At 33.2% G+C, this 27,539-nt stretch overlaps 2 protein-coding genes across 4 annotated transcripts in view; both read left to right on the top strand.

Moving 5' to 3' along the window:
* Positions 1 to 6,982, top strand: part of LOC140447836 (uncharacterized) — a 301,409-nt gene extending 294,427 nt beyond the window's left edge. For all 3 annotated transcript variants that reach the window (XM_072540725.1, XM_072540727.1, XM_072540726.1), the window contains one exon: positions 537 to 6,982. In XM_072540725.1, the coding sequence (XP_072396826.1) occupies positions 537 to 1,843 (1,307 nt within the window). In that variant the 3' untranslated portion in view covers positions 1,844 to 6,982. The remainder of the gene's footprint in view (positions 1 to 536) is intronic.
* A 4,227-nt stretch (positions 6,983 to 11,209) lies between these two features.
* l(2)37Cb (DEAH-box helicase 16 lethal (2) 37Cb) lies at positions 11,210 to 25,719 on the top strand. Its single transcript, XM_072540723.1, has 5 exons — positions 11,210 to 11,796; positions 12,731 to 13,047; positions 17,573 to 18,953; positions 23,857 to 24,075; positions 25,235 to 25,719. Exons 1-5 carry the CDS (start codon positions 11,450 to 11,452, stop codon positions 25,641 to 25,643), a joined length of 2,673 nt encoding a protein of 890 aa, XP_072396824.1. The 5' UTR covers positions 11,210 to 11,449; the 3' UTR covers positions 25,644 to 25,719.
* The last annotated feature ends 1,820 nt before the right edge of the window (positions 25,720 to 27,539 follow it).

The following is a 27,539-nucleotide window of genomic DNA, read 5'->3' as shown; positions in this document are numbered from 1 at the left end:
GTGTTTGAAGAGTTCTGTAGGAATAGCGTTGATACTTGATGATACGTTGTTTTTGAAAAGTTTGATTATGTCCCTTACTTCCACCATTGAATGAAGTTCTATGTGGGGCTTCAGATTTGTTGATAATAAATATATCGGCAATTTTAACACCTTTTAAATTTCTGCCGATAGTTTTCCGCGTAGGAGTTGAAAAACAATCGTTTCGCTATTTGTATTTAAGATTTCTAATGTCTTGACACATCCGGTAGAGATTAATAAATGGGCGTCCCTGTAAGTGGCACTAACTGTAGTCTAACGCTGTATATACAGACTAGAATTATTTTTAGGATGTTTAAATGATAAACGAGATAAAAATGTTTTTTATTTTAATGTTGCCTTATCGTTGTCTTATTGAATATATTACTTATAATATAATTTAATAATTAACACATATTAAAAAGTGATCTAATATCTGCAGACTTTACATAATATTCATTCATTTTAAAAGTTACTGTATAATTAGCAAGAATGATGTTAATCCTCTTTTTTTGTTTCAGGGGATGGATGTTTCGAGAAACCTTTAACAACCTTATGGCGAAACTACACCCAATCGTCTCGCCCAGACGTCCGTATGCAGTTGACAGTAAGCGGAGGCGGGCTAAAAGCCACAACCAAGGATCACGGACTTACCGAATATTGGGCAAACCGTCTGACGGCCTGTGGAGCCCCGTCGCAATTTCCTCGGCTCTTCTGCTGGGTCTACCGACACGAAGGCAAACGACTACGACACGAACTGCGATGTCATGCGGTGCTTTGCTCTTCTTCTGCCATAGCGAAGCAAATCGAAGAAGAACTTAAAGAATCGCTGGCGCTGGCGCTTCTGGAATTTAAGCGGGAAAAACTTTGCAGGCAAAACGCAAGGCTTTCTCTAGTCAACTCTGTTTACGAAAATCCCACAATACCAAGAAGAAAGATTTTACTCAGTACGGGTTCACACAATTATAGACCGCCGTTGGAACGATCGAAGTCAGCTCCCAAATTAATGAGCATAGAAGAAATAATTGAAGAAGAAGAAGACGTGTTTCAAGATTCCAAAGAGAGTATTACGCTTAAAAAGCTTCTTAACCATTGCAATAGCTCTAGCAATGTATTGGATAGAAGGAAATTGTATATTCTGAGTACCATTAGAAGTAATAGCAGTCCAGCACCTGTAAAAGAAAAGAACTGTGATGAAACAGTCAATACAGATAGGAGAGAAGAAACAGAACATCTTATGCTTGATGAAAAAAGTGAAGTCATTTTGAATGAGTTAGTGGAAAATAGTCTAAAAAACGATCTGCTTGAATCTTGTGAAAAAGCATGGTTTAACGCCTTAGGTCAAAAACCTGATTTAATACCAATAGAAAGCGACGAAGGTTCTCTCTCGAGCGGTTGTGAATCAGCAGGTACTGCAGTTTCTGAATCAGAACCGGTATTTCCCACTATTAATGAATTAGAAATACTAGAAGAAGAAGATCAGGAACTCGAAAAAAAGACTGAGTTAGATTTTAAAGTTGGCGGTGCTGTTTTATCCAGGGTGCGAAGCTTTGAAAGGTTATCGAATCCTGATCTTCTTAAATATTGCGGCATAAATAATAAAAAACAGTTTTTGGATCAAGAGGAAGTGTCTTTAGTACCTGTTGGAGAATGTCAAACCGACTTCAGTTCTTTAAAGGTATTTAAAAGAAGAACGCTATCTGATCCTAACTACAGGAGATTGAGCGAAAATGGATCTGATGATGAAAATGGAAGTGCCTGTAGCGACGAGAGCGGGTATGAAGAGGAAGAAGTGGCAAGTTCGATAGGGAATATAGTATTAGTCTGAGATTGTACTGTGATTGTAGATAGAACTAAGTTATTGTAGTTGGTAGAACTGTAGAATTTGACATAATGAAGTAAGAATTATATAGGTATTAAATACAAAATACAGAAAATCGGATGTACTAGAAAATTATCAAAGAAAAATGCAGAAATCAAGGGGTGGACATAAAAATAAATATATATTAATAAACAGTGAGCTTAAGTAGTATTAGGTCAGTAGAACCACTTTGTTTGAATACATGAGAAAGTCGATCAATTAAGACCTTATTAAAAGTATTTGATGTTATTTTAACTTTTGGTTAAGTCTAATCGTTCCTTAATAGTTTAATGTAGTTGTGGTATAGGATAAGATTCTGAATACACTTTTCGCATAAATTTGTTGTCTTAGCTGTAAATGCAACATTGTTATTTCCGTCATCCTCGTTGTTGCTCTAACCAAGCAGATCCTCCTCCAGGAGTGGACCTAGATTTGACCACGTATCTTTTCTTCATTCACTATATAACATGACATGATGTAGAAAGCACAAGCATGTGGGCTGTAGTTTAACATGAGCTAGGGTTTCACATAAGCTGGCATAGATCACACTTGTTACACACTTGTAAGACTTGTAAGACGATCTTGAATGTATTGCCAAATTTTGGGTAAATCTTTTTAGATAACGCTTAGCTAAACCACCCCAAACCGGAGGAGTGGTATGTTCTTCGGGATGAAAATCAATAGAACAAATAACGCTAAGTTAGCGAAGCAATACTGCTTTGCTGGTTTAAAAACCGACGAATAATCTTTTGTAAAGGACAGTTTGCCATGATGGTCACCAACATCCGAAACGGATGGGCACTACAAGAAGAAGAAGAAAGAACGGAGGTATCGAAAAGTGTGATTTTTTGGTGGCTAAGAGTGTAAGGTCACTTATAAATATATTTAGAAAAATATAGCTGTTCAATAGAAATAACTGTTTTTGAATTGTCGGAAATCAGTCAATTTGACGGCAAGTCCAAAGCAAATCCAGTACAATTCTTACATATTTATAATAGCGTCGCCACTTTTTTAAGAGTAAATTTACTTACAATTCAGTTTAACTTACAACAATTGAAACAATTTAAATTGTTTCGTATGTCAAATGCAATTTAAACATATTGTTGATGTGTCTCTAATGGCACTGGTTTCTTTCTAGATAAGGCGAAAACCTTGGGTTTGTTCAAAAAAATATTTCCATGAGAAATATTTTACATGATCACATTCATGAGACATCCCAGACATAGGTTCAAGAAGTCACCCTTGCAAAAATTGATCCCAATTTTATTTAAACAAATTATAAATTTTATTTAAATAAAAGTAACTTTTTCGGCTAATAAAACTTTTTTATATTTTTTGGATCTTTTTGATCCACAAAATATAAAAAAGGTCTATTTTTTTTTCGAAATTAGATTGTTTTCAAGTTATAAACAATTTAAAACTGAAAAATGCGATTTTCAATTCTCAAAAACACAAGTAAAAAATGTTATTTTTGAAATCATCAAGGGCCTACTTTAAGTTCAAATCATCATCTATCAGCTCCCTATGAGTATTTTGGGTATATTTTAGTTTCAAAAAAATATTGTTTTTTTTTTGTTTAGTGAATTGTTCAATTTAAGCACTGACTTGGTGATTTCAATGATAATACTATTTACCTGCGTTTTTCAGCCATAAAAATCGTTATTTTTCTTTTTTTTTTCGTTTTAAATTGTTTATAACTTGAAAACGGACCTTTTTTGTTAACAATGATCCAGAAAACATAAAAAAATTGTCTTAGCCGAAAAAGTTGATATACAAAAAAAAAACCTTGAACCTTGAGTCCGTGGCCATGGTCAAATCACTGACGTAATGAAGTCATAATTACAGTTTGTTCAAATTTTAAAAATTTACCTTTCACCATCGAGCAAAAAGACAAAAGAGGGAATGTAAAGGTAGTGGGGGCAATAATATTGTTAGACAGGAAGTGCCATCTTGAGAGGCCAAATTAAACAAGGAAAGAGTGTCTTTCCTTGTTTAAGAAATCAAATTTAGTTGGGTTATGTTATTATTTGTCCCAACTGTCACATGAAATCTTATTTATATTGAAGTTTTTTAACAATTGTTTCACATTTTAGACTGTTATCGTTAATATTTAATTAAAATTTTCTCGTCTAAGACACATTCTGAAAACTATTTTATAGCTACTGTTAATAAGTGTCGGAAAATTTAAATTTGGCGCATTCGCATTTCCGGATATGTCCGCCATCAGAGGCCACTTTTTTGGTCGCCTTTTCATAACGATTAGATTCCCTCTTTTGTCTTTTGGCTCGATGCCTTTCACACTCATTCTAATTTGATAAAATATTTATTGACAGTTGTCTAATGACATATGTCAATGAAATTAATTGTCCATTTTTCTTGTTTATTAGTTATTGGTGTTTTATCTACGATTAAAATTTTTCTTATCCAGATTGAAAATAAAAAGGCAGAAAGGATTTTAATAATAGTAATAATGTAGATGCTTCACATTATATAAACAGCTTGTTTTATAATGACACAATTTTTTCTATAAAGAATAAATAAGAAAATAATTCTTTCTCAAAATTCCAATTTAACCAAATAAAAAATCAAAAAATAAATTTCATCACATTAACGTCATGTCTAACTGTTGATTGTCATTTCTCTTTAGATATTTTTCGACCAATTAAAATGAAATTTTGTTCAAACTGACCTTGAAAAATAGAATATAATCTATTTGTAGAGGATTTGATCGAATTCCGGATATGACGTCATATGCTGCCAATTTCTTTAGTTTGCTCAAACTAATTTGATCAAATATTTGACCGAATGCCACGGACTTTATTCTAGGGTGTCTCACGAATGAGATTACGCAAAAATATTTTATGGAAGTATTTTTTCGAACGAACCAGTGCTTTTCGCCTTATCTATTCTGATAGATATAAGTATATAGCGCGCGCACACACATATGAAGTGCCTGGAATGAAATGAGTGATAATATGGTGTTTTCTAAGATGATATTAAAAATTTTGTAGGTAGACACTTCCTGTTCTGTACATTTCAATTCTCTCAATTGTATTTTAATTTTGTCTACCATTTACCACGGCTTGTTTTTTTAAGTTATTAAAAAAATCATTATTGTTTAAATATACTATTCAACCCAAGTAGCATAATTTGATTTAGTTCTGTTAGAATTTATAAAATTAAAATCATTAACCTTTAAAAACTGTAAAATCTTAAAATGCTATCCAAGTAACATAATTTTTATTTCGTTTTATAGATTTTATAAAATTAAAATATTTAAAGCTAATTAATTATAAACATAAATAAACTAATTACAAACGGAAAATAATTAATATCTACATTAAATTTTACGAGCATATATTTTGTATGCATTATATTATAAGTTATAAAATTATTTTTATTATGTCAAATCCTAACTTCATAAATTTATATATATCTTTTTGGTTAATTAAACCAATATTTTAGAAAAATTTCAAAATGTATGATAATTTCAGTATTTATATTTTTAAAAATATAATCAGGATTCACCAGTTTTTTAATGTTTTTCAAATTGTTATTCGTAAATAATAAACAGGGATACATTATATCAAACATTCAAAACTCTAATAAAATAATAAACTACAAAGAAGGATGTCATACTAGGTAAATGAAGCTTTTCAAGTAAAGTAATACTATATTTCTATTTTTTATATTTTTCTCTGGGCATAAAAACGTGTTTCTTCGATTTTGGCCCGGCTTTCGTTTTAATCCCTTCCTTATTTCACTGTATGGTGTTGCTGATTGCCAATTTTAATTCTTGTTGTTTATTGGTAGTATATATTTTCAACGACATTAATTAGTTCCAGGTTAATATTTGTCTGTTTTATTCATAGACATATAGGTCTAATATCTGTCCAAATTTTTTACCAGCGGGACCACTGTCATATATTTTTGTGATGCCGACGAAGCTTGGCGATCCAAATGGCAATTGAAGCTTTGAAAACTTCTGGATGAACGAATTCTGCGGATGAGCGGTCAAATCATCTCCTCAGGACTTTCAGCCACGATTTCTGGCATCTTTTTGCCCCGTAAGTTACCTTCCAATATGATTCCGACTAATTCATTTCTTTTATCTTTCAACACCTGACCCAAGTATTGTATTTTCCTGTCTTTTATCATACTTAGTAATTATTTTTGTTTACAAGCCAATAGAACTTGTGGTAAGTTCTCTTGAGATATATGATGTTTTCCAATTTTGTGGACATTCCTCTTCCTCTTCTTCTCTGACCAACGGGTCTACCAAGGAGCGTTTTTCTAGCTGGGTTATTTTGTTCCATCCGCATTATATGTTATATCCACCCCAGACGTCCTATTTTAATATATTTTACAATATCTGATTTCTGGTATATTCTATAAAGTCCGAAATTGTATCGTCTTCTGCACACTCCATAGTCATTCACCACTCCATAGATTTGCCTTTATACTTTTCTTTCGAAAAATCATAACATTTTTTCTTTAGTTTTTGTTACAGTCCAGGTTTCTGAAGCATATGTTAAAACCATTTATAGTATTATATCTGTAGCAAATACTAATCATGTAAATTTTGGATAAGTAATGGATTTAATATTCTTTGCTATACCAGAATCTACACGGGTAATCTTACAAAGAATTTTAGAATAAGAATATCTTGTAAGTTTTAACTTATTTTTAGAAGTTTTTTTGAAAAGGTTCATGCCTCGTACGACATCAGATTTATGTATTTATTTTACGTAGTAGGTTAATCATCTACTTACCTGGTAGTACTACTTATGTGACGTTACAATTATTAAATATATTTATTAGGTTTATCAAAGATCTGTTGGACTATAATAAAAATGGCTTTAAAAACCAAAACGTTACTAGGGACTTTGTGTTATTATAGTAAAACTGAAAATATGTATTATTTTAGTAGTCCGTATTGACTTGTACAGAGAAGAGTCACTAAATGTGAGGTGGTAATTGTATTATTGTTAAATATTGTTATATATGTATAATACCAATTAATATGGTATATTGTTGTAAATGTTTCATGTAGATTTTACCCATTTACTGTACCTTTTTATATTAAAATTGTAAATAAAAGAATTATAATAATTTTGCAATATTTTTTATTACGACCCTTAAATACTATTTAATTCAACGTGGCTTTTGTCCTCTTAATTTGAGAGACCCAAAAAAATGCATAAATATGCATACACACGACCCTTAGTCACAAAATATACAAGATACATATATACTAATATGGTTCTGAAGGTTATATAGCTGTTAGCAAGAGAATCGACAAGATTCTTGCCAAGAATCAAGCGCAGGTTCGAAAAACCATCAGGTTTTTTAAGGCCTACTTAAAACACCTGATGGGGACCTTTGTTGAATATAAAAAGGCAACGCTAGACTTAGAGCTTTTACTTCAAAACCACTTCACAGGGTCAACAACCGTTAATGAGCAGACTCAGGCTGAAAACCTCTAACGACCTAAACGTCCTGGGAAAGAAGAATGTATCCATTTAAATCTCCGGGGGGAGGATGGAATATTTCCTGCCCTACTACAAAAAGGATTGGATATCTTATTGCCAATCCCAACAAAGATCTTTAGGGCTAGCATAGCACTAAGATAACAAGATAACGTCCTACCTAAATCCTACAACCGGATCAGTCTTTAATCATTTTTGTTTATAAATCCTCTCATGCATAATTTTAAATTTTAAGGAATTTTTTTTTCTTAGAAAAATTATTTTATTGCGAAATATTAAAAATTAACATTAGAAAATAGTGTAGTAAGTGAAAAAACATGAAATTTTTTTTACTTTAACGTACGTACCAGTTACTGGTAACGTACCAGTTACTGGTACGAAAATGGTAAAAGCACGATGGACACAGCGGCTCGTTGCACTTTTTGCAGATGTATTTTGTTTTTCTTTTGCAAGCTTTAGACTGACATATTCGAGCATTTGATATATCAATTAGTTGTGGTCAGTGCCCCCAATTACTTTGTCTAATTTCAGGGGGTGCATGATGATTCGGATTCTTCTTCTTCAAAATGGGAGGTGCTGTACCAGACGAAGGTCTACCTCGTTTATTTTCTTTCTGCGTTTCCAGATTTATTAATGCTCTGGCAATACTTGCTTTAAATTCAAGCAGAAATTTTTTTGGATTTCCGTTTTTCTTGTACAAAATCCATGCACTTACAACAAGAACATCCACAAAATGCATAAAAACTCTTATGTACCAGCGTTTGTTTCTTCTCCTTAGAGGATACAGGGCTAACAACTGGTCCATCAGCTCTACTCCTCCCATGTTTTGTAAATGTAAAAAATATAAATGTAAATAGTCTTGTTGTCTAGCCATTTAGAAACAATTATATTGCCACCTTTAGTACTTGCAACGGATAAAGTTCCCCTTCACTCTTGTTTCATTTGTTTATGTTTTCATAACAGAATTACAATTTTGTAGTCGATTCAATCGAAGAGTTCCTGTCGCACGTATACCTCTTTTATGCAGTTCTTCGATGAGGGAAATTGAGCAAAATAAATTATCAAAAAATACTTTGATTGATTCACTCTAAATCATCAGTTAGACGCAAAACTACATGAACGTACACTCCAAGTTTACTAATTTGACTTCTCTCTCCCGAAGCTCCTTGGTAAACCTCAAAACAATACATATATCTCCTAATTCCAGCTCTTACCCAAACTTTGGCTCCCCACTTTTTAGGTTTTTTGGTAATTATTACTTTATACCTAATTTTCCTTTTAGTGAAATAATTTGCTCATCAACTGATTGGTATTCCTCTGGATCTGTTGTCCGTGTTATTTTAATTTACATTATCATTATTTACGAAATGTAAAAACCTCAAAATAGATTCAAATCTATTAACAGGATATCATCTGCAATAAGGTCCATCCTCAGGCCATTATCACTTGAACAGTAAAGCCATATTCTGGGATATCTGATTCACGCCATCACTAAATTTATGCCCAAGAATGCATATAACTCCTATTTTGTAAAACCAAAATTTAGTTTATTATTTTGGCCAGCATGTAATTTGGTCTGAAAGGAGTCTTCCTACAAACTCTCTCTGATGACAGGTAGACACGAAACACGTGTTAGGGAGTTATAAGAGACTCAAATTAAATCGAAACGCAACGATTTTCGTCTAAACTATATTATCCATTATGTCTGCGGTGAACAGAGATAAAAAATACTCAATGGGATTGTTTCCTTGAACATGAATATTTTCTGTTCCTCTAAACTGTGGCAAAGTTGCTGGCCCATACATGCTGTCATTATTGCACCATTTCCAGCCTTTTTGTCATCCTTTTTTTGGTTTTTTCTCTTGATTTTTAAGTTTTGATGAAAATGCCAAAATACGCTAATGAAATGTCATCTTTACTTATCATCGTCACTGTTTTCTGGCTGTATTTCTTCTGAGTCACTTTCAACAATTTGGTCTTCAGCCGTTACATGTTCGAGCGGATACGTCTGTTCGTCATTGTAATCGGATTCCAAATCTGAACCTTCTGGTAAATCATAAATAATGTCACCATTGTCAATACCTATAAATTCTTAATTTTCTGGTAAACATAAAGGTGTTTCATCCCTATTGTCGTCTTCATCAGTCAAAAGTACTTTCTGAAATAGAATAAAATTTCCCATTGAAGAAGTAATATTATGTCAATAAATAAAATTTATTTATTTCCACTAAAATGGTATAGGTAAGTACATAAAAAATGCCCTCGAAAATCCCTAACTAAATAATAATTATTTGACAAAAAAATACCAAAAAATTTGTGAACAAGAAACCTACATGAAAATTATACTCATAAAACATACCACAAGAGTGGAATTCTAAGTTACATATTGCATAATGTCCACTCTAGTGGACATGACTGCAAGGTAATATTTTCAGTGAGTTTTTCAATTATTTTGAAATTATAACAAGGGTTAATTGTGTAAAATACATAATTCTATAAGAAAAATATATTTTCTTACCTTTTTTTACTATTCCATAGAAACTACGGGCACTCATTTCAGGCAATTCATAGGTGGCCATCGCGCTCAGGTGATTTATAAATACTGACATAAACAAAATTTGACTTCCAAAATAAATATTGTAGATGGCGGTAGCAGTTACTTAATTAGACTCCACTGAAAGGGATTTCATGCATTTTGCACAAGTTTCATAGAATTAAAATATATTTTTGGAGTTAAAAAAATCTGTCCACTGGAGTGGACTCAATGCCTGAGAGGTTAATAACCCTTATCTTAAATTAAAGGCAAATTATCATAAATAGCACTTTATGAAGAAGTTCAGAAAATCAAACGCTTCATTGAAAATGGAGAGATTTGCATTAACCGCCTTTCTAGATATAAAAGGCCCATTTAATAATATAACTACCAAATTCTCTTTATGATGCAGCAGCATCAAGAATCCGCCGCCGTATGCAACTGGATCAAATGAATGCTGGAAAATAGGTTAATTCTAACAGACCTCTAAGGAGGTGATATTTTGGCCAAAATAGCTAAGTGGTATCCACAGGGGCGCTTTCTTTCCTCTTATGGTCACTCCTGGATGACTTGATCTCAATCCATGGAGCACAGTTATTTACGCAAATCAGTGACGCACCCAGGAGGGGTTTTGGGGGTTAAAACTCCCCAGGTCACTATTCTGACACTGTTACTCACAATTTGTTGACACAAATTTTAAGGACTCAAAATGGAGGTAGCATAAAAAAAATTTCGGTGCCCAACCAAAACCCCCCCACCGGAAAATTCTAGGTGTGCCACTGACGCAAATATACCAGGTGGGACGTTTTTCACATTTGGTCCCAGTGAAGATAGTCTCAAATTAGCTGTCAATTAAGTTTCACAGAACGAAAAATTGCGTTGGCAGTGTTGCCCTACCCTTATAATGTATATGTTATATGCTTCAAATACAAAGAAATAAAGCTTTTAAAACGTACATTTTTATTATATTATTTTATGGATTCTGCAATTTTATACCTTATATAAAACATTAATGAATTAATATTTGTTTCGTTTAATATTAATTGCAATTAATTATTTTAACTTTATTATTTATACTGACATTTCACTATTTACTTTTAAAAACTGTTTTAAAACTATTTACTTTTTCTTTTTTTGGTAATTGTTAAGTATTAGTTTTTAAATATCTTATTGATTTTGATTGCGTATGTTTCATTTGTAATGTAAATTTCAACACTGCCAAACACCAATATTTCATTCTGTCAATGTCAAACCCATTTGAGGCTATCTTCACTGGGACCAAATGTGAAAAACGTCCGGCAAGGTGTTAAAATTATTCTTTTAACTTAAATATTTACCTATAAAAAATTTAATGAACTTCGCCCATGGATAAACATATTGCTGTTTTCATACTGTTTCCTTGCTGTATTCTTATATAGTAAATACTCTTCTACAAAACAAACTGTCACAACATAACCTAATTATTGACTGTCAACTTTCAGTAGACCGATAAATATAAATAAAAGAAAAGTATAATGAACATTATTTAAATAAAAATATAAATATTTCAGAATGAGTAAACCAGGTTCAAGTAAACGAAATGTCTCGGACTCCGATTCAGATAGTATCGACAGCGCCGAAGAAGCCAGGCGAAGAGATCTGAAGGAAAGAGATGAATTCGCAAATCGTCTCAAAAAACGCGATGAAGAACGTACCAGAAACATTGCCCATACTTCTGATAAGCGTGCTTATGAAGAGGCTGCTAAAAGACTTAAATTGGACAATGCGGAAAAAGAGAAACTTATTCCTATGCTCAGAGTTGCTTCCAGAAGGAAGTATTTGGAGAAGAGAAAAGAGGATAAACTACAAGAATTGGAAGCAGATATTGCCGATGACGAGTACCTTTTTGAGGAAGCTGTGTAAGTAATATAAAAATAACTTTACACATAAACATATCTATCTCCTGGTATTCAGTCTGAATGTGAATAATCTTCAGAATTAAATAGTGTTGAGCCTATAGTAACCATAATGTGTCTGTTATTTTCTAGTTATTGCTTGGAATAATACCTCAATTTGCTTAATATAAAACCGAAATGTTATATTTTAGTTTCTATTATCAAAAGAAGTTCATAAATTAACAAGCTTCGAGAAATATGATCCTCTTTAGATCACATTTTTTGTAGATCTTACTGCTGAATTACTTTGAGAAAGGTCTTTAGTAGATAGCTTATAACTACCTACATTTTTTAGTTTTTGATGTTTTTGGTAAAGTTATAAACATTGATTTAAGCCATCGTTACCAAATTTTACATGTGTTATAATAGATGTCTTTAAACAAACTGTTGTTCAAAAAAACCCAAATAGCTGTCTATGTGTATTTATATGAGCCCTTGGTGTTTGTGCGGTGATGGTTTTAAACCAATTGAAAACCCTTCAATGAAAGCTCGTCTCAGGCTTTTAATTTCAAAATCTGGCCACACTTTTAAGACATTATGGCCTTAATGCAGTCAAGTGTCATCTAAATAGTTAATGTTTCTTTTACAGGACAATATTCTTTGATTTTTTACAATTACCATCTCTATCACAAGATAATTTCTTTTTTTATATATAAGAGTACAGTTGTTACTTGTGTATTTATTTGTCATAATGTTTGCAATAAAATATGTTGTTATAGTTTAATATCCATATATTTATTATTTATCCATATTAGGAGAATATATTTATTATTTCAGTTGCATTTTTTTTAACCTAGGGATTTTATTTTTGAAAATACAAGCACTATACTTTAATTAGTTTCTTTAATATATGTTGTATTTCTTGCTAATGATGTCTAATATTTGATCTATTTTATAGTTTGACTGAAAGAGAAAAAAAAGATCGTGTACACAAGAAAGAGCTGTTAAAATTAGCACAGGAACATGAAAGGGCCAGGGAACTGGAACGGGTCCAAAGGTATCACATGCCCAGAGATTTGGGCAAGGACTCCACTGCTGATTATATTGAAGTTGATGACTTGGAGAAGGTACCACAATCTGAACAGAAGAAATGGGAAAAAGATCAGATGGCCTCAGCAGTGTTTAAGTTTGGTGCAAAAGATGGGATTAAAAAAGAAGAGTATGAGTTAGTGTTAGAAGATCAAATTCAGTTTATACAAGCACTACAAATGCCAGGTATGCAACATTTGACAAAATTTATTTTCACATAATACTTTTTTCATTCGGAAGAACACTGCTCTAGCCTTTTCAATGGGTATTTTTATCTCTTTGCTTATATCCCAATTGTCATTGATATTTAAACCAATTTATTGATTATTCTGGGTTTTTTTTCTATTTCAGTACCATATGCTGTAATTATGTAGTTGTCTACTGGTGTTTTTGCTGATTACCATATATTTAGTTTTTAAAATATGTATTAAGTTTTAAGTGGTATTCTTCACATTCTCCAGTTAACATTGTTAATTAATAACTGTAGTTCTTCCTCAGAGCTCTCAAAGCACACACAGTATCGTCCGCATCATCTCAGATCATTGATCTTAATTCTGTTGACCATGATACCAACATCAACCCTGGCAATAGCTTGAGAATAGGCTCAGATTAGTGATTCCCTACCTAACTCTGTAGATAATTTCAATTAATTTAGGTATCTAGGTCAATTCTGACATTTGATTGCTGGTGATAGTATCGATTTTGTATAATTTTTAAGTATGTGTCATCAATTCCTGTTCGTTCAAGAATTTCCATAAATTTTCCAAGTCTAACCTTGTCGAATGCTTTCTCTAATGCTTGCGTATCACTAATTTCTACTGGAATTCTAGCATAAATCAAGCCAGTCTGTTGTTATTTCCCCTGTTTCATATACTTTATTCAAACAGCCAAGAAGGGATTTTTTCCCTAATTTTCTGAGTATTTTAACTGTTTCTGTTGGTATTTCATCTTGTCTTGTAGCTTCTGTGTTTGTGGCTATTTTTATTGTATTTTCTAATTCTTCCATTGTTATTGTGTTAATACATTTTGTATTGCTTTTACTTGTCAGTTATCACTAAATAGTTCTCTAATGTACCCTTCCCATGTTTTTAGGTTATCGATATTGTTTATGATAAGGTTTTAATAAGGCCGATATCGTTTATGATAAGGTTATAATAAGGTCTTTATCGACAAGATAGTATGATCTTTTATTTCGTACACCCTTACTCTTTTATCCTTTTCACGTCATGCTTTTTTAGTAAATGTTTAATTTCAAGACATTTCTCTTCAAACCACTCTTCTTTTTCTGTTCGTTTAATTATTTCTGTATATTGCTATATTTTTGGGGATCTCGGTTTTTAAGTCCACTTTTTTCTTCCATAAGGTTTACTATATCATCATTCACTGTTGGTTTTTATATTTGATTTTGGGTAGGTCGGAAGTAATTTTCTTGATTACAGTTTTAAAATGATGCCAGTGATCTTCAATATTGTAAAATTTTTGGTCTTCTTCAAGTTTAATCTCCAATCTAGCTGTGAGTGGTTGATGAAAGTAACTTAGAGAGTTGACATCTAACCTGCGATTGGGTTGATGCTGTATGTTTCTTGAGTTTTAGTTTCAAATCACTGACTAAGAGAATAGGTGAAGTATCTTTCTTTCCCCTGCTTCCAATCTGTATTGTATGGTTTTGTTCATAGTCCATGTCTCTGCAGCATATAGCATTGTAGGTTTAATTTTAGTTTTGTATACTCTTATTTTTATATTATAAAATTTGTCTTTGGCCTTAATTATTTTGTTCATGGCCCCAGCACATCTGTTGCTCTTGGTCAGTCTCAGGTTGATTTCAGTTTCTTCCTTACATATCTGATCAATAAAGGTACCTAAGTACATATTCATCCACCTTCTTGAATTCTACAACTGATCCATCCTCCACCTCTACTTTAAAGGAACTCCTGGTGTTTATTTCTTTTTTTGCTCGAGATTTCCATGTACTTGGATTTATTAATATTAACGTTCAGTCTCATTTTAGAGCTTTTCCTAATCAGTCTTTTTGCTATACTTGTCAGTTCTTTTCCATTTCTTGCAATGAGAACCACACTATTTATCACACTAATCCTTACAATTTTTTCCAGAACTATGTTGAATAGCAAGGTAGACAACGGGTCTCCTTGGGGAATACCTTTTTTACTTCGAACGATTCGGCATAATGGGTCGTCTCTTTCCACTGCTATATGCCGTTTTTTGAGTCCATATTTCTAGAATTTTCTCATTTAAAAGTACCATTTCCGACCAATTCCCATTTTATGCCACTCACGGTTAGTTTTTGTACCCTATCTTGACTTTTTTACCTTCAGCTCTTAATTGCTTGCATTTATTTACAATTTCCTGCTTCCATGTGTGAAAGACACATGTCTTTCAGTTTCAGTCAGTCAGGAGTCATCGTTGATAAAGATCTTTTCTCCAGTAAGAAATCTGAGTTTACTTTTTTTTTTCATTACCTTGTTTTTTCGCCATACTTCTTTATTCGTACCAGGCATATCTTGTGTCTTAGCTTCATTGTAGATTCTATTTCGACATCCTCTTTTATGTGCTTTTATATAAAATCTTTTACGTTATTTTTTAAGAGTGTTTCATCTGTTGCCACTATTGGTAGACCGGTAATTACTATGTTATTTCTTTTCATTTGTTTTTCAATTCTTTCTACTTTGTTTTCAACCTGGGTATTTGTTTTTTCTTTCTTCCAATTCTTGCTTTATCTTTATATTTTATTTTTTCAGCGCTATCATCTCATTCTATTCCTTATTTTCATTTCTGATTTCTTTCAATTCTCCCGTCATCTTCTTGGGCATACCTATAACGTCGTCCTCATCCAATGAATCTTCGTCCTTTAGTTTTCTTTTAGATATCTTGTGTTTTAGCTTCATTGTAGATTCTATTTCGACATCCTCTTTTAGGTGCTTTTGTATAAAATCTTTTACGTTATTTTTTAAGAGTGTTTCATCTGTTGCCACTATTGGTAGACCGGTAATTACTATGTTATTTCTTTTCATTTGTTTTTCAATTCTTTCTACTTTGTTTTCAACCTGGGTATTTGCTTTTTCTTTCTTCCAATTCTTGCTTTATCTTTATATTTTATTTTTTCAGCGCTATCATCTCAGGCTATTCCTTATTTTCATTTCTGATTTCTTTCAATTCTCCCGTCATCTTCTTGAACATACTTATAACGTCGTCCTCATCCTATGAATCTTCTTCCCTTAGTTTTCTTTTGCTTGGGGTTCTGACAGTTTTTTTGCTCCGTAGGAAAGGTGAAGTTAACCTTTTATCTTTTCTCTTATGGCCTTCTGACCCATAATCATCACTGTCCGTGTGCATCGTGTCTGTTTCTAAAAACCGCGAAAGGAACTAGAGCCGCTTTAACCGCTTAAAAATCCAGTTCCTATGAGTTCTCAGTTAGCAGAATTATTTTAATTTTGGCAACATCGCAAATCTAACGGACAGAGTTCCACCATTATTGTTTCGAATTGTAAATAACCTCACTTAATCTTATCACTTTAAACACCAGTTTTTATATGTAAACACATATTTAAACAAACCGTAAATTATTTTTCGCTACTAATCGCTATATTTGGAGAAAAACAAATTTACTATTATTTGCTTAGTACACCGTTGCCGAACCAACGTTCATTTATATTGATGTAATCTACCTGACTTCTCCTGGTTTATTCAGACAGCAGATGGTCTAGAATTTTACAAATCGGTTCCCTCTATCGGTCTTTTCCAAGACCAAACTCTCCTACAAAATTTTCTTCATTCCCTTCACCAGTCTTGGCATTTAGATCTATTTACCTTGTCAGACACAACTGCTTTCTTCTGTTGGTGCCTAGATCAAACGAGATTTATATCGAAAGTTTTGGACCTTAATTGCATCAAGATAACTCTGTCGGACACGTAGTATACTGATTTAATACAACTCTCAACCTATACTGTATTATGTTGTATGATCATTTATATTGCACTTTCCGTGACCTGGCTAACACATTTCACTAATACACAATATTGTGATATTCAGTCTTTTCATGTCTTCTCTAGTATTATGAGTTTTTCCAGCCTCATATAAGCTTCGTAGATTCCAATTACACATTTTTAATCCAGATTTTATATCAATAGCCCCTGAACGGGAGTTTCCTCGCATCCCTGCCATATTTAAAGAGCGCTTGTACTCGGTGTCATCGTTGAATTCTTCAGTCATAATATTTTCCTAGGCAAGTATTCAAGTAGTTTTCCGTTGCTTTCTTGACCGCAGTATTACAGTCAGTGAAACTGTAATTCGGTTGCCATCTATGACTATCCAGTATCAGACTGGTACAGAGTCATTTATCCACCACTCTGATTATATAATGACATAACTGCTCGCCTATGCCACGCTCTTAGTTGATCCGCTGGTGTTTATTTGACAAAGCTTTATTCTCACATATCCTACATATTTGCAGGAACGTTCCGTATCAGCCATTGGGACGCGCCGTGTCGATGTTGAAAGCTGCCCTCTCCGAGTGTGTTTTTCAAGAATTACTGAAAGACCCTTAATCAATTCAGAACCCCTCCTTCTCGGAAACTAACACCGGCACTGTATTATTCACACGGATATTCATATACATCAAAATAAATTGCTGCCAACAAAACTGCAGTAGCAATCCTCCTATGCATTGAAATATTTATTTAATTTGGTTTTTAGGAGTGATTGATAAGAAGGAACCCCAACTAACCGAAACAGAAAAGAAAAAACTTACTATAGAAGAAACAAAGAAAAGCCTTCCGATATACCCTTTTAAGGACGACTTAATACAGGCCATTAGGGAACACCAAGTTTTAATTATTGAAGGTGAAACTGGCTCCGGTAAAACTACGCAAATTCCGCAGTATTTGTATGAAGCTGGTTTCACCGAAGATGGGAAGAAGATTGGTTGTACTCAACCACGACGAGTAGCAGCCATGTCAGTAGCCGCTAGGGTGGCACAAGAAATGGGTGTTAAACTAGGTAACGAAGTAGGATATGCCATCAGATTTGAGGATTGTACTTCTGAAAGGACAGTTATTAAATACATGACGGATGGTACCTTACACAGAGAGTTCCTATCAGAACCGGATTTAGCGTCTTATAGTGTTATGATTATTGATGAAGCTCACGAAAGAACTTTACATACTGACATATTGTTTGGTTTAGTTAAAGATATTGCTAGATTTAGACCAGACTTAAAGCTCTTAATATCAAGTGCGACCCTTGACGTAACAAAATTTTCCGAGTTTTTTGATGACGCGCCTGTTTACCAAATACCAGGAAGAAGGTTTCCAGTTGATATTTATTACACGAAAGCTCCTGAAGCTGACTACGTCGATGCTTGTGTAGTATCAGTTCTTCAGATTCATGTGACACAACCTTTGGGTGATATACTAGTATTTTTGACTGGACAAGACGAGATAGAAACATGCCAGGAGCTTTTACAAGATAAAGTTCGTAGGCTAGGGTCAAAAGTTAAAGAATTGCTTATATTGCCATTATATGCAAACTTACCCAGCGATATGCAAGGTAAAATTTTTGAACAGACGCCTCCTGGTGCTAGAAAAGTTGTTTTGGCCACAAATATAGCTGAAACGTCTTTAACAATAGACAATATTATATACGTAATAGATCCTGGTTTTGCTAAACAAAATCATTTCAATTCGAGAACAGGGATGGAGAGTTTGATGGTAGTACCAATATCTAAAGCTTCTGCAAACCAGAGAGCTGGCAGAGCAGGCAGAGTAGCAGCTGGAAAATGTTTTAGATTATACACTGCTTGGTCTTATAAACATGAGCTAGAAGACAATACTGTACCTGAGATCCAGCGAATAAATTTAGGAAACGCTGTACTCATGTTGAAGGCACTAGGAATAAATGACTTGGTACATTTTGATTTTTTGGATCCTCCTCCTCATGAGACTTTAGTGTTAGCATTAGAACAATTATACGCTTTGGGAGCTTTAAATCATCACGGAGAATTGACCAAATTGGGCAGAAGGATGGCTGAGTTACCTGTAGATCCAATGATGGCGAAAATGATTTTAGCTTCGGAAAAGTAAGTATTTGTTACATTTACTTTGTTACTATAGGATTATCGCGAGAAATCAATTAACTTCAAGACATATAGTCTTTGCCTTTATAGAGATTGTACTTTAGGACTCATTCTCCGTTTTCTCTATCTATACAAAGTGATTGATTAGTGTGAGGAGTTTCAGTAAATCTGTTATGGTAAAAGATACAAAAAAAAAATTGCAGGCAGCTTTAAACTCCACATTTTAAAATTAGTTACAGGGTGTTTCATAACGACGTGACAGATCAAAGTTATATATTTTTTAATAGAACACCCTTTATTTTATTTTACATTCGAGATCTGGTTCACTTCTCCATCACACCAATATAAAATTATAACCTGTTATACTGGGTATTCAAACCACCACTACATGAAAATCGTATAAGTTTAAACTGTATAATTAAAAAGGATTATGAAAACGATAATCTTTTGTAACCGGTTCTTTAATAATAGTCAAAAATTATAAAAATGTTTAATTTTGCTAATATACAGTAAATCGAATACAGGGTAAGTCAAAATGCAAGTACATTATTTTTTTGATAATTTTGAATGGATCACACTATATTTTATACTATCAAAAATTACTATTACCATACTTCCATTTTTATACAGCATTCCCTATGCCTAAATTTATTGGTTTTTTAGATATTTAATATTTATTTAATATATTAATATTAATAAATATTATATATGTAATTTTTTTATCGAAGTAATTTAATTTGGTAGATATTTAAACGTTTACCAATAAATATTATCAGTTCGCCATGATTGACTTGTTATAAACTCAGAGTTTACCATTTTTGTATGTTAGTTTAGTAATCAAATAACGATTCTAAAAAGAAAACAATTGATTCCAAACAAAATTTATAAGAAATTTAAAAAAATGAAAAAAATAAACACAAAATAAAAAAATAACACTAATTTTAACTTATCTTATTTAGTTAAGGTGTTCAAAATGATCTCCCACAACATTTGAAATGTCTGAAAGTGGTCATTGAAATAGTTTCTTACATTACGAAGCATTTGCAAAGAAATATTTTGAAATGCAATTCGGATTCTATCTTTCATATCACCCCTTTTAACGAAAATCAGCTGAAGGTGGTCAAAGGGAAGAAGATCTGGTGGTAAAGAGCCGATCGTATACAGTAACAATACGAAGACCTCGTTCGATAATGATATGAATACTAGATAGATAATAGATAGATAACAGATAGAAAACAGACAGGTAACAGTTTGATTACAAAACCTTAAATTAACTTCAAAAAATGTATTTATTCATTCCTATAAAAAAATGACATATACTGACATTAATAATCTAATATCTAAATGAATTGCGGTCCTCGATTAATCAAAATAAAACGATTCTTCAAAAGGTAAATTAACTGTTTCTTAAAGTTTCATAAATGACAAATAAAGAATTACGGACCGCAATACAAATTATGATATATTCTTATATACTTATGATATACTCTTAATATTCTCAAAAACAATCGTAACTTTCTTCTTCTTCTTTCTCGGGAACTCCTTAATGCCCAGTTTGGGCGTCGGAGTGAGTCGTCGTAACTTCCTAATATTTTATATAAAAACGAATTTAATCATAAAATATCTAAATCAAATATTTACGAACTCACTTAAAATCAGTTAGTAGGCGAATTAAAGTCATTCAACTCCAGCGGCCCCGTGTTCTAATGCAAAAAAGAAGGGCATCAACCTTTGAACTTACGTCGAAGTCCATTCTTATCTCCGATTGATGACATAATAACAAATGCGGCTCATTAAATGCAGCCTGGTAATAGAACTGCAGTGGTGGTGACACATTGATGAACACGGCTACCGAATGCCCGGCCCAGCAATAAACTCTAGAAAGATAAAAAATATTTCTATATTTTATGTTCAAATTCCAAGAGAAAACAAGACTTACCGCAAAATTGCGAGTTCTCACAACAAAAAACTGTACTTAAAAGACTAATGATTTAACGTTTGTAGCCATTGCACAATAAAACTACTATGCCTCAAAACTTGGCGTTTGGGTCAAGTTAGTCTAAACATAGACACAATATATTGTAATGGGAACTTCAGATAAGCCGTAATTTGAATTTTATACATTTTACAACAGTTAACAAGAAGCAGTTGGCAAGAAGAACAAAAAATGAACACTGGGAACAGTTTACAAAAAGGATGGAAAGCGACTTCTACGGTACACAAAAACAACTATGGAGATTCATAAGAAACCAACGAAAAGAAATGGCAGAATTGAAGGAATACAATAACATACCAACAAAAGAATGGGAAAGATACCTACGGAACTGTTTAAAGGAAAGGAAAATAATAATAAACACAATAACGTACCTGAATTAAGACACGAAATTAAAATCAGTTTTCAGGAAGTAGAGATCGCCATAAATTCACTCAAAAATACGGAATAACCAACGAGCTTCTAAAACACGGAGGAGAAAGTATAACTCTTAAGATGAAAAAATTTATACAAAAACTAATATTGCAGTGCAAGATACCAAACGCATGGAGAAACAGCATAATGATAGAAATGTTCAAGAAAGGAGATAAAGAAGACCCCAACAATTATAGAGGTATAAATCTACTGAACACCGCCCTTAAGCTTACCACAAAAGTCCTAACTAACAACTTTATCAGATGAACAACAAGGATTCAGATCCGGAAGATCCTGCGTAGACGCCGTATTTGTACTAAGACAAATCACAGAAAAGGCCATCGAGTACAATAAACCAGCATATCTATGTTTTATAGACCTGACAAAGGCTTTCGATCGCATCCAAGTCGAAGACGTCTTACACCTACTGTATAAGAGAAACATATCAATCAATATCATACAAACCATCGAAAACATCTACTTCCATAATCGAATTCAGGCAAAGATAAATGGAAAACTAACACAGTGTATATCAGTACAAAGCGGAGTCAGACAGGGTGACTCGTTAAGCCCACTTCTTTTTAATATAATAATAAACACAATAATACAAGCAGTACGTAAAGGCCATGGTTACAGAATGGGGAACAAAGAAATCCAAATATTATGTTATGCAGACGACGCCGCATTAATCGCCAAGACAGAAGACGAGCTCCGAAGATTAATACACATCTTCAGTACAACAGCCAAGAAATACAATATGATAATATCAGCAGAAAAAACCAAATGTATGACAACATCTAAATACCCACTACGATGTAAAATCGAAATTGATGGGAAATTAATAAAGCAGGAAGCAAGGTTTAGATATCTGGGAATAGATATAACTAGTTACAGAGATGTTGAAGAAGTACGACAACAAAGCTTAAAAGTAAGTAAAGCGGCGGGATCTCTTAATGAGACAATCTGGAAGAACAAACACCTAAGACAAGACAAAAAAACAAGAATCTATAAAGCAGCAATTATACCTATATTAACATGGACAATTTGTAAAGGTTGACATTTTTTTTCTAATTTTCTTTTGCAGTTTTCAAAGCTAATTTTTCGATTAAGATGTCTTAATCTAATATATGTACGTGTTTTGCTTAAACAATAGACTACTTCATACGGTATGGCATTATTATTTTCTTCTAGTTTTGCCATGGTCCTAGCAGTTAAAGTTTTAAATAAATTGGTGTCACGTGATAACAAAGACCCATGCCTTGGATGAAATTCATGATCCAATATTTGTGCAGCAAAAAGTAAGTCGTCATTAGGATTTAATAAACCACCTCTTGAAATAAATTGTATCCAATCCGGCATGCCAGTAATGCTTATGTTATCCGCTTTACAACCTAAGTTGGAATTTATAGGCAACGTATCCGGCTGTATAATTCAAAGCATCTTGGTTAATTTTTTCTCCGCATTCAAGAAGATTTATTGTAGGAACAGCATCAGGTTTAAGGTTTCTAATACTTGGCGGCATAAAATTTGAAAAATGTCTTTGTTTTATAGATATTTCAAAACTTTTCTCATCGAAATGTGTTGAACACATGCGTGCTGTAGGGTATTTAAAATATTATTTTATATATTATATGCTATATTCAAAAATTTTGCAGAAACGCTTATATGTAAGTTTAGGCAAGTACAACATATCTCCTTACATGTTCAAGCGTTATTGAGAAATTATTTTGGTACAAACTTTTCCTCTTTTTTGTGGATTTTTGTGTGTAAATTTTTACACACTATTAATATAAAGAGACATTTACCATTTTTTAAATTTATTTTATCTTGTCTTATATCAGTCCCTTTTGTTTTTCTATTATAATTGCCACATCCAAAAACGGCACACCCAGGCATAACTATAATTATTTAGTTTTGTACACAAACGTTAATTTCAAATAAATCACCGGCGAATTAATATATCTAAACGTTAACAAAAGCTACGAATAGCTATCTAATGTGTTTCGCGCGTTATTCTTGCTTCGCCGTGACGTCACTGTGCCAAGCCGACGCATTTAGGATTTTGATCTAGCGTACCGGTGTAAGTGTATCGTGCTCAAGACATTGTTCTCTCTCACTCTCTCCCGTTCTTCACAAGAGCAAAGTAATTTAGTATTGAAAGGTGTATTATTGTGAAGTTAAATATATATGTATAACTTCATACCCATAAAAGACAAACAAAAAGAATCAGCTACCACACAAAATCCTGTAATACAAATTCGACAGGTGATTGTCTATTTAGAAAATACTCGACATTCGGTTATAACTTTTTAAATACTTTGGATAATACAAAACACCTTTGTAAACATATCTTTGATGAGGTACAGTATTATGAAGGACCTCTATATTTGTAACTATTTTTTTTAGTATCTTCTATAATAACAGATATAACGGACTTCGTCACAAAAGTTGATAATCCTGTAGATCAATAGGTATATTCTTGATTTAATTTTTTTGTAGATATAAATGCTCTGAAGAAATAGTGACCATAGGAGCCATGTTATCTGTAAACGGAGCCATATTTTACAGACCAAAGGATAAAATAATTCACGCTGATACTGCTCGAAAAAATTTCAATCACTTAGCAGGAGATCATTTAAGTCTTCTTAATGTTTATAATCAATGGAGGGATTCTGATTACTCCCTACAATGGTGTTACGAAAATTTTATACAATACAGGTAAGAAATAAAAATTATTTTAAATTTTCTTGATACTTTTAATAATTTGCTGCTTTTTAATTTAATATTCAAGCCATGTGAATAATGAAGAATAAGCTGGAGGAGTCAAAGGTAAATAATTGGCGTTAGTCAACAAGCCTTACAGGTTTTTTTTATAAGTTCTTCTTCTTCTTTTATGTTGACATGACGCTGTCTGTTTTTCAATGTGCCTCCAGTAAGTTGACGTTCCATCGTTTTCGTGGTCTTCCTACTGATCGTCTTCCTATTGGGGAACCGTCTCTTGCCGTTTTTACTACTCTATTTGTTATCATTCAGCTTACATGATCTTTCCATTCTACTCTTCTGTTTCTAACATCAAGGTCAGATCAACATTATTAAGATGAACTCAATTTTTAAAAGTCGGGACCTAACAATAAAATATCAGCAAGGATTCTGTCGGGCGCATATATGTACAAGCTGGAGGCTTTTGAGATTCGTTGCTACAGATGAATACTTAGGATCTTATGGATTGAGTGATGAATTATAAATTCCGCGGAATGGGAATGAACGCGAAGCGCTTGTCACAGTACAACAAGGGAAATTAAAGTACTTTATCCACTTTTACAAGAAAAAATGAAACATATGGTTTACTTCGGTTGATTTTTGAAGGAAAAGTGTTTGGTAAGAGAGGTCTGGAGAGATGCCGTATTTCTTGGCTCCATAACCTAATACGACTTAATTCAGTATAACTACCGCACGTCCGCTTTGAGCAGCTGGAGACAAATTCAAAGTTGCTATGATCGTCAACATCCGGAGCGGATAGGCACCACATGAATAAGACCGAAGTCCCTAAAGTTACAGATATATGCAGATAGATAGGACGTGGAGTTCTGAGACTTCTGAGAGTTCTTTAATGATATAAATACATGGTATGTCGAACTTGTAGCCAAAAGCTACATTTTCTTAAGAAACAATTTGTCCGAAGCTACCATTACCACTTTTACCTATTCGAATCTGTCAGTACTTGTTAGTATTTAGGATATGGATTAATTAGATTCTAATAAATGGTAATATAATCAATGCATTAAATGGTAGACGATAGGTAAAGACTTTCTCCGTTGTATCGATTTATTACCTTAAAAACAGATTAATTTTTTTCAGACCATATTTTATTTTTTAGATCAATGAAGCGAGCCCGCGATGTCAGGGAACAGCTGGTTAATTTGATGACAAGAGTAGAAATAGAAATTGTTTCCAACGTTTCTGAAACCGTGGACATCCGCAAGGCTATCACTTCCGGTTATTTCTACCACATAGCTAGATTTTCCAAAGGTGGAAGTTACAAGACGGTGAAGCACAACCAGAGTGTCACCATTCATCCTAACAGTGCACTTTTTGAATCTTTGCCGAGGTGGGTTCTCTACCACGAATTAGTTTTTACTTCAAAGGAGTTTATGAGGCAAGTAATAGAGATCGAGAGTAAATGGTTGTTGGAGGTAGCTCCACATTATTATAAGCAAAAGGAATTAGAAGATTCGACGAATAAAAAGATGCCGAAAACGGTAGGCAGGAGTACCAGAACTGATTAGTGAGTGTTTATTATTAAGATTTAAGATTTTTGTACAAAGGTGTAATAAATAAATTTAAGAGATTTAATTTAATAAATGCAGCATTTTATTTAGTATATGATATATACATATAAACACCCGTGTATCAACTGAGAACATGGCCTGGGGGCTGCAGCTATGACCCACACACACACAAACGCTTATTTACACCATGCTCAATTGACAAAGCACAAACAGCCGTATCACAACTGGCTCAACATAGATTTGTGCTGCGACTTGCCGTGCAAAGGGAATACATAATACAGGGGAAAAAGTAGTGCTTTAATCGATACCTCAGAGAGCTAACGAACTCTGAGGCCTTATGACCTTACAGTATTTGGACTCGTAGAAACGAAATCAACAGCGAGATAAGATCAAACAAAAAGTTGGCTCAGAAAGAGAACTCTGGCTGCGCCCTGAATATTGAACCAGAGGGTATCTTGAGAGGAACAGATTCTAAGTCAATTATAAACCAACGCCTATCTGGTGCTCAGAAGAAGAAAATCAGGAAAAGGGGCAAAAATAGCTGCTGGGACATGGACCAAAGAAAAACCACACAAAACAAGGGCGGCGGAACTGGTAAAATCCCAGCGTAAAAATAGACCTCGAGATAATACCATAAACCCTCCCCCACAACAGTCAGTGAGATAACAAGGAGTCATAAGTGTTAGGCTTTTTAATTAGTACAATGTCGTTTTCATTTTAAACCTTCGTAATTCGGAGTTATATTCTGTTGGAGTCTTTTTGTGCTGTCCCATTTACCTGAACTTCTATCTTTGTTGAAGGCTCTGCAGACACTAGTCTTAATTTTTCCAATTCCTTGCTTCACCAGGCACACCTTTATTGGCGGCTTTATTCTTAATGATATAAGCTTCCTCATAATAATTTATTATCATAAAATTTATTCAGTGTGAAGCTGTTTCAAGTTGTCTCTTCTTTGTGTTGTAATAGCTGATGAGATTTTTAAGTTCATCTTGCAGAGGGTTATCTTTGTCACCAGAAAAGCAGACAGATACTATTATACTATGACTTTTACCTCGTTCGGTGGAAATTTCCACTTCCATTCTTGCAAAATCTCTAGTGATGACTTTTGGATCGCAAATTAATTTAATTAAATTTAAAATGAGCAGACATGCTCTTGGTATGTTATGCAATAATGAATAGACCAACTTACATGAGTTCTTTGGTAGTCCTTTGTAAGCCCATGGCTCTTGAATTAGTACAATATCACTTGGATTTTTGCTGAAGTTCCTAATAATCACGCTAGATGCAGCTTTTGAGTGGCGTGCATTCAGTTGCAGAATTCCAATAGGTTTTAAGGAAATTTTTTTATGGATCTTGAGAACTTTCTTTGATCTCTTGCACTCAAGTTTCATTATTATTTTGTCCTTTGCTGGTGGCTGTTTCTGTAGCTCTGCTTGAGCATGCGGAGTTAATGAAATTCAGACCTGTTTTTTGATAAAATGTACGAGTTAGTGAATGTTGATGAGCCTTCTTTCGAAATAAATTCAGAGAGTTAGAAAGTCGACAAAGATAAACGTAGTCATCTTTCTTGAGAAAGACAGCTGTCTGCCGCTTTAACTCCATCCAAATGGTCGCGTTCTTACACCCGTATCATAAATTTTTTAATGTGTTTTTAGTGGAGTCTAGTGTGCTGTCTTTTTTTTTCGAAGAACTTTTTAAATTTTTTAGCTTTTAAAGAAAAATTTTGTATTATTTCCCCAGCGGGATCCCTATTTAGTAGTGGTACTTTATAAATTTGATCATAGATCTGAGGCTAGCTTTGTAAGTTGAAAGCGCTCAGCTAGGAATTAAAATTTTTTACACACTTCTAAAATACTTTTCTTTTCCATTCTTTCATTTTCCGTAAGTGTGTAC

Source organism: Diabrotica undecimpunctata, chromosome 8, assembly GCF_040954645.1.
Source record: "Diabrotica undecimpunctata isolate CICGRU chromosome 8, icDiaUnde3, whole genome shotgun sequence".
NCBI classification, from domain to species: Eukaryota; Metazoa; Arthropoda; class Insecta; order Coleoptera; family Chrysomelidae; genus Diabrotica; species Diabrotica undecimpunctata.
The sequence above is the reverse complement of the archived record's forward strand: the minus strand, read 5'-3'. Positions and strand labels throughout refer to the sequence as shown.